Genomic DNA, 10948 nt, shown 5'->3' with positions numbered 1-10948 from the left:
ATATGAACAGGCGCTTCCCAGGAGCAAAATTTCCTGTTTTTGTGAACTAAGCATCACCGCAGTTCAAGAATTCTTATGTAGAGTTCAATTCATACTAAAGGAGAGTGGTTGGCAGAGCTCTTCCTGTGTCCTTCATTTTCCTTCAGTTGGCTATTGCTTCTTTAAAAATGTCATGGAAAGTTGGGTGTTTTTGAAGTTGCAGAAGAGATCTATGGAGAGCTGCAAAACAAATTGATTGCCTCTTTCCATTTCTCTAGTGTAAATATCTCTTCATTACCCAGTGCTATCTGCTTGCAAAATGACTATTGTAGATCCAGCAAAATGACTATTGTAGATCCAGCTTTTAACATTTTTGCTTATCTATGCAAGTTGCATACCAAGATTCCAGCACTGAATGTTCTAATTCCAAAATTGGTTGTTCCAAAGCTAGAATGATCCACGAAATTACATTTTACAGTCATATTATCTACTTACAATGGTCAACCTTCAACTTGCCCACATACTTTTATTTTGCAAACCTATTCCAGAAATTGGATATAATTGTCAGTTATTATTTTTTACTAATGTGCACTGTTCATTGTTCTCATGTCTCTTTAGATCAGAACTTAAAGAGTCTAGCATTTAAAAAAATAACATTGTAAGACACAGATTTGCATTTAGTAAAATTAACAGACATTATTACAAAATATATTCAAAACAGAAAATGAACTATGTTGTTGAAAAATGTACAGGCATACAATTTTTATATATTCTAAAATATTCAAGTTTTATTTACAAGATACATTTCAAACTTCTGGCATTTTAAATATAACTTTTGTTGCCTATTCAATGAATATTTCACAATGACGTAACAATGACCATAGCTATATGCAACATTACTGTTTAAAATGTTAGCTTCATATATAAATGTAAGAGATGTTTGACTCATATTAATTTATAAATACTTATTTGACTCCTGTCAAAACATGTGTTCAACTTCATTTAAAATGAATTGTATTAATACGTGTAAAACAATTATGTATAAATATGTGGGGAAATGTTTTTCAAGATTTGTAAATGATCACATTTCCTCTTGCTTCATAGAAAACCCATTCTAGTTTGTTACAAGTAAACCCTGTAATTGAAATAATAAAATTATTTTCATTTTAAATTAGACTAGTAAATTAATTTGAGATTGGTAGTGAAATTTTCTAAAAATTTCAAGCTAACCATTTTCTTCTATTGAAAAGCTCCCATCATCTTCTATTAATTCCTTGGATAAATACTTCAAGAGATAACTTCATTCACTGAAAGATAATCAAAGAGGAATATGAATGCTGTCCCCAAAAGCTAGTTGTAATTTTGTAAAGATAAGCAGGATAATTGCTTAGGAAGCACAGGCACTAAGCTGCAAGCTGAAGCATACTCATTAGTAATCAGCATGGTTTAGGTCAGTAAGGCTCACTTTCATATAAGATACTTTCGAATTAAAGTTTAAATCCCCAAACCACACAATTAATTGAATCGTCTTCTATTGCAATTCTGTAATTATGTTGAGAGTAATTATGTTGAATTCTGTGGGACATCTGACTAACACAGAGGACTGAACTATGCTCACTAATAGGATACAAAGTTTTCAAGCAACAAATACAATAGGAAAAAAAAGTACATTCAATTGTCTAATTCTAAGTTGTTCCACTCAAATGTGGTAACTATATTGTTCTGCGTTGTTGTTTTTCCAAACAATAATCCATTATTCCAATTTTTCCAAGTTTCATGGAAAAGTCATTAAAGGCCTGAGATGCCAACATTTAACACTATGCTATTTAAAAGTTATATTTGGGGTTCAGGAATTCCCCTCCATGCTGAAAAAGGCATCATGCAATCAAAACTGGAATCTTTGATTTCTCCTGGAACGATGCCCATAATTCAAACCTATGTTCAACTTTTGCTCAACTATCAAGCACATTATAATTAATTCTTATCTAGTGTTAAGGAGCAGCAAAAAAGGGTCCTAAGAATTGGAAATGAGTGAAATGAATTTACTTACCATTTTCAAAGTCATGTTAGCTTCTTCTCTGTATCTTTCTGTTACGCATACTCCTTAACTCAATTGTGCTATCTGCACTAGATTATGAACCCTTGATAATTATACTGCCTGAATAGTGACAATTTTAATTCTTGCTAAATACCCCCAAACCTGGGATATGATAATCTCATTAGCAACAGTCTGCACTTGAATTCTACATTTTTCCAATTGTCCTTTTTTGTTTCTTATGATACAGTAAAAATAATAATGAAAATATTAAGTATTATTAAAAGAAATTATAGACAATTCAGCTAGCAATCTTTTCTTTGTCAGGGCAAAGAAGGCAAAGAGTCACTATCAGATATCAAACAGGTCTTAGTAGATTTGCTAAACCTTAAAGCTGACAACGGAAGAGAGTCAGAATGGTTGCAGAGTATGAATCTTAAGAGAAAATCCTTCTAATTTAGCCAAGATCTCCCAGTGGATCGTGCCCAAATAAAAAAAACCATACACAGAGCTGTGCATGCTTGCAATGAGCAAGTTCAGTAAATATAAGGCAACTTAATGTAAAATATGTTAATAAGACCGCAAAGTACAGCGATCAGAAAAGAATCAGAAACATCAGGATGTTTTTTTCTCATTATATGGGCAGTGATTTAAGAATCATTTCCTTCATGCAAGCTTCAGGAGGCGATCAGATGGTGCAATGAAACTAGAAGAGTCATGATCAATTTATTTGTTGCAGTTTTTAAAAATAAAATTTATCATAATAAAATGGCCTAAATTTCATGGTGTTATTTCAGGCCTAAGATCTCCTATTTCTATTTATGTGGGATAGAGGAAAGGATAAAAAATCCATACTACTTAAACGTTGGCCATTTTGCTTCTGAAACCTTAAATCATGACATCAGTTAATGAAAAGCTCTATGCAGCTTCATTGCTATCCAATTGTGTGGGGGGAGGGCGGACATATAGTTTCTACTGCTCATGCACCTTGTATCAACAGTGACAGTAAACTGGAGCTAAACAATTGCAAAATAAAATATGAAATGTAATCACATTTTCATTACTTTTGATTAGAACATTGGAAATTAATACATTCACTTCCTACAAATTAATTGTTGCACTCAGTAAAATTCATAATTTCCCATATTTTTTTAAAAAAATACCTGTTACAGTAGACATAATTTATTAAACTGTTTGCTAACAGCACAATTTGTAGGCCAATAAATCAACACATTTTGAATTAATCTAATCTTGCTTTACCCACATGGTACTACTTTCTACTGAAATCCATGAGACTCAGTTATGTAGCACTTGCAGTGCAATGAATCTCTAACAAGTATTTATTTTTTGACTTGGCAATTTATCCTATAATTTCCCACCATTGCTGACAATCTCTAATTTAGGACCTTCCTAAATCATAAAACAATATATTTAAGTGCCAAGCAACTGGATTCAATGAAACAAAAGTAGCTTAAATCGAAAGACTTAATTTCACTGAGCATCGGAGTGTAACATCTTCCATTCCACATGCAGAGTTTATTCCAATTGAGCAAGGCATGCATTGAAACCCAGTACTTTAAAAAGAATAAAACACAGTCTGATTTCTAAAAAAAATTATATCCAACTGGACGGATGCCTTGATTAAGGTCTTATCCATGCTTGATATGAGTTTTTTTTGCTGCAAAGTGCAACTATATTTCTACTTTCTAAATCACACAGTAGTGTGAAAAGTACTCAGTAGTGTTTTTTTCAGTCCGAACATTTTCCAGCATATGGCCACCCTTCTTTTTAGCTACAAGCTATAGTTTCAAGTTGCTGTTCTGCCTCAGCGGCCATGGCAGCTGCCTGTAATTGTTCAGTTTCACTTTGGAGGGCACTGGCTGTGGTTACTTGCTTCCTTTCACTGTGCATATTGTTCTCATGTCTCTTTAAATCAGATGCTTTGGCAAATGCTTTAGTACAAGAGCTGCAGACAAAAGGTTTCTCCCCTCTATGTCTTCTTTCATGATCTTTCAGGTGGGACTTATGCTTAAAAGCTTTGTCACACATGTGACATGCAAATGGTCTTTCATTACTGTGAACCCTCTCATGCTTTTTTAGGTCTGGTGCACGAATAAAAGACTTTCCACATACTTCACAGCTATACGGCTTGTAGCCTGTATGGATCTTTAGGTGCTCTTTCAAGTGGGCTTGAGTAGTGAATCCTTTAGTGCACATTTCACAAACAAAGGGTCGATCTGCAGTATGGAGTTTTTCATGTTTTCTCAATCGTGCTTCATCAGAAAATGTTTTGCCACATGCCTGACATGCGATTTGTTCCCTGTGACCATAAAGCAAATACTCAAATTTCATGTCTCCAGCAGCTGTTGTCCATGCTGGTGTCTGTTCATCCTTTACTTCACTTATGCCATCATTAAATGCTAGAGCTTGAGGAGTTTGTGATCCCAATTCTTTAGTTTCAGCAGATTCTATAGACTCTACTTCTTGACCATAGCAGTTCACTTTTCGAACCTCTTCACTCCCCAGCTCCTTCAGAATTGCTTCCTGAACTCTCAAAGTAGCAGTTGGTGATTTACCATCCTCTTGACTGGGAGGAGTTCCTTCCATTGTCATATCCGATGGGCTATCATCATGATCACCAATTTCCTCAACCTCATCATCTTGATTATCATTAGACTCTCCAATCGGCCTATTAATTTTAAGACAATACTTATTTTTTGACTGTGAATTGTCTTCTGGACTTGATACGTCCCGTTTTTGAGAACAAAGTTTATCCAAAAATCTAATACCAAGAATCTGACCAGATGACATCATTAAATTGACGTCTTCTTTCTTAACTGAAATCTTGGCTGTGTACATATAATTGAGCACTTCCTCAAATATATCAGATCGAAGGAAATCTATTTCAATTACAGATGAGCTGTCAACTTCCAGTTTTTTGAAAAGTTTTTTAAAATAGGTACTGCAAGCAGCTAGAACACACCTGTGTGCCCTGAATTTTACATCTTCTACAACAATAGCTATGTCACAAAATTCTCCTTCCAATCGTTGCTCATTTAATGTTTTCAGAAACACAGTTTTGTGATCGTCGTCATTATATTTAATGGTTTCAGACATACTGATGAAAAACTCCTAGAAAAAACAAATATATTTAAGTTACTTTAAGAGAAATAACATATTATAAAAATGTTTCACATTTGAATGTATGTTAAGCTGATGAATATTTTAAAGTAAATGAAAAACCTTCAAATGAGTTATGAATGCAACATTGATTACTTATTGTATACATTTCACGAGAAAAAGTGTCACATTTTTCACTAATGAATTACAGCTCTTATAAATAATATAAATATGACAGCCTTTAACTGGAGTTCTCTTTTACATGCCAGAATATATTATTCCTTCTTTCATCTGAGCTAAAAAACAAAACAAAACAAAACAAAATGTATTTGAGAAAGAAATAATACAGAGACAAGCTGTATTTCAACCAAGAGATAAAGCAAACAACATTAAATAAAAGGGAAAGCATATAAACAAGATTAAAATTCCTCCTTTATTTTTCATATTCATAGTAACTAGAGAGCCCAATTGTTTACTGACAAAAAGGAAAATGGAAACAAAGAAATATACCATGAACAAGGAAAGATCTTTCCTTAGTATCTGAGCAATGTTTTGGAAGCAGATTCTTATCCTGGACTCCCTGCACCTAAAAAAGAAAACAATAACAAATCTATTAAAAAAACTACCATCATAACAATTCTATGAGTTATGTTAGATTACTAGCTCAGGGTCACATAGCTCAGGGTCACAAGCTTATGAATGGCAAGACTGGGCAGGGATTAGAATTCAAAGGCAACTTCCCAAATTTAAGGTATCCCAAATGGTGGAAATGTTCACACCAAATTCTTTGTAATATTGACACTACATTTTTCAAAAAGCATTTTAAAAAGTGTAAATTTTATTATTCAGAAGAATGTGCCTGAGGCCTAGAAGTTTTGCGTTTTGTTTTTCCCCCAAAAAACAAAATAATGGGCAATTACAGTCCCACTTTTTTTGGAAATACAATTACCTACCCAGGAAAAGAACAAACGCGTAATGAGAAGAAACTTGAAGGACTCAAAACTTTTGTTGCTGGTTATGGTCCTCATGATTGTTTCTTGAATAGAACCTCTCCAGATTTCTTGTGGCTTCTCTAAATTTAACACCATCTTTTAGTGATTCGTAGTGATATAGTGGATGTGATATATTGGTAGAAAATAAAACATAAATTATGTTGAGTCAATATTCTTTCTCTTAAGGTACAACACTTTTATCCTAATTTAATTGATAGCCACTTAACAAAGTTGATATTTTGCAGTTAAGAAATAAAAATAATAATTATAGCACTTTTACTAAAGCTGTGGTCTTAGATTATATTTTTGTTTCACAATTTCAAAGAAAGTTATTTATTTCTCTGTGTCAGTGCAACTCATGTGATTAGCACAGGGGTCATCCTGAACAGATATTTCCCCTAATAAATACTTTGCATGTCTTTTCATTGTATTTTCCTCAAAAATGCAAAATAAACACCTCCCTTACTGCTCCAGGTGATGCTATCCACAACAAAAGTAGCATTTTAATCTGCTATGGAGGACTGAAGGCAATTGAGGTAAAGCCTTTTGAATGGAAAAATAAGTGCATTAGCTTACTCTCAGTTAAACACAGGTGCTTGCAATCATGCACTCATTTGTCTAAAGCAAGAAATTGATCAACTGTCTGATCTCACAAAGGGACTGAAAATTGCTGTTTTTCATTCTTTTTTTACCAAAAACTTTTCTTTCCTGAATTTAACTGCCTCTAAACCTTTTTTTTTCTTTACAACTTTAGGATTAGCCTATATTCATATTAGCACAATAGTTAACCAACAGAACCTATAAAAGTCATAAAATAGGATCCTGGTTATTGATAGAAAGCTGTTTGTTGACACCTTTCATATTCACATTTTTGCTCTTTCCCACATCCTCCAGAATTTCTACATCTAAATTATTGATCCTAACTTATCTGATTATCCAATTACCATTATTCTAAATTAGGATTTCTAAATAAAAACTCACCCCTGGTTCACATGTGCAAATTTCCTGTTCAGACATCTAGTACAAAACAGTGGTTGTTATTATGAGACAAGAGTCTAGAATTCATGTAGAATTCAGTTTATCCTATAAATAAATATGGGCTATAATTGTGGATTAGTGACCAACTGGTTCCATGCTGTATTTTTGGGGCGGGGGAAGGGGACAAGTTCTCTGATTTCACTTTTGCTTGGATCAGTGAAAAAAGCTCCAGAATATGCAAAACAACTGAGGAACACAGAAGGACATACAATATGATGTTTTTCTTTACTGGAGTGTGAGTCAGATAATTTTTCATGCTTTAGTGCATACCAGAAGGATTCTATGTTCACAGAGATTCATCCTGAGAGATAATGATTGGACCTTTGGTCTCTCAAGCATTCATGAATTGAATATTGTACAATATACAGATCCTTTTCTCATGTTTTCTGAATGCCTAGACAGAATGTTACCACTTAATATCCTGGGAACATGCATGCATACAATTTTCTCAAGTGGCCTTTCAATTTTAGGGGATATATGAATACCACCATACTTTAGTTAACTTCTTGATAAATCTCTAGAGGGTACATGGGGATTTCCTGAATTATTTTCTAAGCTATCTTTCCTGATAGCAACCTCACCAAGATAACAGATAATCCAGAGATTTTTTTTTTTAAATGTGAAGCTAAAGGAACCAAGAATAATGGAACAATTCTATGCATATTTTATATAAATCAAAAGCAAGCCCCGGCAGGCTCAGTAAAGCTTACTGTAGGGTAAAATTGGAATTACGGTCCCAAAGTAAATTCCACATTACCTTTCTCAGAACACATTAAATATTTGACTTTATAGCAGAATTCCTGAAATTTGCTAATGAGCCTTCGGAGGAACCCATTGAACCCTATCAATTTAAGTTAACAGCGATACAGAATAGAATATAATATTTTATTGGCCAAGTGTGATTGCACATATGAGGAATTTGCCATTGGTGCATATGTGTACATAAAAGAAAAGATACATTTGTCAAGAATCATGAGGTACAACACTTAATGATTGACATAGGAGTCAAATAAGCAATGAGGAATGATAGCTTTTTTCGTGTAACAACCGGTCACAGGCAATAAAACGAACCAACAAAATCCCTTCGCATTTTAAATGGTCCGAAGCGTTTTAACTATGCTTATGGGGCAGGGGGGGGGGGGGTGTCAAAATGACTACCAAGGAAAACGGCGCCAATTTACAAACCGGGTTTTCCCTCCCCTCAACCTCATAACTAAGCTAAACGTAGAAAAAGAGCGTGCGATTCTAACGTGCACGGTTTCGTGGGGGTGTGTGGAAGCATTGCCGGCTCCGTGCGAGTAACCATGTAAGAAAACGTGCACGGGTGCACACTCGGTTGCATGCGTGCTAGTGCCCGTGCAAGGCCTCACGACTGTGCCCCGCTGAGACGGGGCCGCTGCGGTTAAGCGAAGTGCACAGATCGCCCCTCACGCGCGACGACTCCCCCCCACGCCTCCGTCCTTCCCCTTCCCTTCACCAAAGGAGGCGGAGTCGAGGCGAAGGCCCGCGCGCGCGGGAGCGAAGAATAACAGCCTTCCGTTCCAACCCCTCCCCCCCGCTCTCCACTCCCTCCCCCCCACACGCCGCTAAATCTCGCGGCAGAGCTCGCGCCCTTGCTCGCGCTCCCCAGCATTTAACGAATGGGCGGGGCTGGCGGACTCTTTTTAGCATAAGCCTATATTCAATTACCCCGGAGCGAGCCTTCGGCGGCTGCCGCGCTGCACGGGACTGCGCCATCTCCGGCATCCTCCTCCTCCGGTAAAGGAGACAGCGGCGGCGGCGGCGCTTTCCAATAGCGCGAGGCCAGGCCGGGAGAATCAACGGCGCGCGCAGGAAAGAGCAGCAAAGGGGCGGCGCGCGACGGAACCTCTCCAGTGCACCTCCCCGCCTCCCTCCGGTGCTGCTGCTCCCACAAGCAGTCGAGCTTCGAGTGCGCGCGCAGATGCTCGTCAAAACTTACCTGCCGTGCTACGCTTCGCACAGAGATTCCGGGGAGGGGAGGGGGGGAGAGGTTGGGTCACGGTGGCGGGAGCGCTTGGTCCCAGCGAAGATTTGGGGGGTTTTGGGGTGGGGGGAGGGAAACGTAAGGGGGGGGAATGGCGCGCGTCTGTGAGCCGTTACCGCCGCTTCCTTGCACGAGCATTGAGTGGCACACACGCGCGCGCACGCACGCGCGAGGCGCGCCGGAGGCGGGAACGTGCATGCGCGGTGCGAGCAGGGCGCGCCCCCCGCGGGGAAAGGGCGGGCGCTTGCGAGGATCTTTTTTAAAAGAGGCGAAGGAGCTCGGCGCCGGCTGTTTGTGGAAGGCGGGGCCGGGGAGGAGGAGGAAGGCGCGCCTTGCATTGCTCCGCCGCTCTTCCCGGGCTCGCGCGCCCTCGCCCTCACCGCTTCTGGCTCTCTTGGCCGCTTTTGGTCGGGGCCGCGCGAGATGGGAAGCGGTCGGCAGGGCTGTGGATTTTGGATTAGCCGCTTGGGTTCTGGTGCGGCGGCGGCAGGAAACGAGCGTCTCCTTTAGCTCGTCTTTTCCACGCATTTACTTGCTGAGGAATAATTTGCCTCAGACGTACGCCTGTCTCAGTACATATCAACTACATACATTTTACCAATAATAAGAACGATGATAAAATGACAGCTTCAATCTTCCTTAAATCTCCGTTTCATGCCGTTGCTTATTTGAAGGAGCAGAAAATTCCGTTCCCACGCTGATAAAAAAAATAATAGTCCTAAATTTTGAGACTGAAATAATGACCCATTATACTGTATTCCCCCCTTTTCCTCGCAGCAACTGAACCCCTATTCCGATTAATGTAAGAAGTTCTCGTCAAAGATGGAGCCGGCGCTGATGAGACAGAGCTAAAAAAGAGGGTTTCTAGTGAAAACCTTTGCACAGGTTCGCCTAGTACACGAATTGCGACCATACTTATATCGGGAGGCTTTTCTCCACGATCACTTTTTATTTTATTTATTTATTTATTTTGTCCAATACACAATAATATAGTAGAGAACATATATGAGATATAGGAGAGACTATAGGACGGGGACGGAAGGCACGCTAGTGCGCTTATGTACGCCCCTTACTGACCTCTTAGGAATCTGGAGAGGTCAACCGTGGATAGTCTAAGGGTAAAGTGTTGGGGGTTAGGGGATGATACTGCGGACTCGGGTAATGAGTTCCACGCTTCAACAACTCGATTACTAAAGTCGTATTTTTTACAGTCAAGTTTGAAGCGGTTAATATTAAGCTTGAATCTTGTGTGCTCTTGTGTTGTTGTGGTTGAAGCTGAAGTAGTCTGATAGGCAGGACATTACACTCATGCCCTTATCATTTATTTATTTTATTTATTTTGTCAAACAATTATAGGGTGGTAATTTGTACAAAGAAAATACTGCACGAGTCAAAAAGAGGGCGGGGAAAATATTTACTGACCCCTCACATCCTGGACACAAATTGTTTCAACTCCTACTCTCAAAACTAGACACAAGAACAGGTTTTTTTTCCGAACGCCATCACTCTACTAAACAAATAATTCCCTCAACACTGTCAGACTTTCTACTAAATCTGCACTTCTATTCTACTAGTTTTTCTCATCATTCCTTTCACCCATTTCCTGCCATGTTGACTGTATGACTGTAACTTGTTGCTTATATCCTAAGATTTTTATTAATATTGCTTCTTCGTTGCTTATTTGACCCCTATGACAATCATTAAGTGTTGTATCACATGATTCTTGACAAATGTATATTTTATTTTATGTACGCTGAGAGCATATGCACCAAGACAAAT

General features: G+C 38.2%; 1 protein-coding gene across 1 annotated transcript; it reads right to left on the bottom strand.

The window, feature by feature from the left end:
• Positions 1–739: 739 nt before the first annotated feature.
• Positions 740–9089, bottom strand: ZBTB14 (zinc finger and BTB domain containing 14). Its single transcript, XM_070747581.1, is given in 6 exon segments — positions 740–5146; positions 5645–5720; positions 6088–6117; positions 6119–6222; positions 7108–7143; positions 8854–9089. Coding segments are annotated over 6 exon segments (1647 nt in total). The 5' UTR covers positions 8911–9089; the 3' UTR covers positions 740–3802.
• Positions 9090–10948: the final 1859 nt, after the last annotated feature.

Source organism: Erythrolamprus reginae, chromosome 3 (assembly GCF_031021105.1).
Source record: "Erythrolamprus reginae isolate rEryReg1 chromosome 3, rEryReg1.hap1, whole genome shotgun sequence".
NCBI lineage: Eukaryota > Metazoa > Chordata > Lepidosauria > Squamata > Dipsadidae > Erythrolamprus > Erythrolamprus reginae.
Note: the sequence above shows the minus strand (reverse complement) of the source record. Positions and strands in the feature narration are given on the sequence as shown.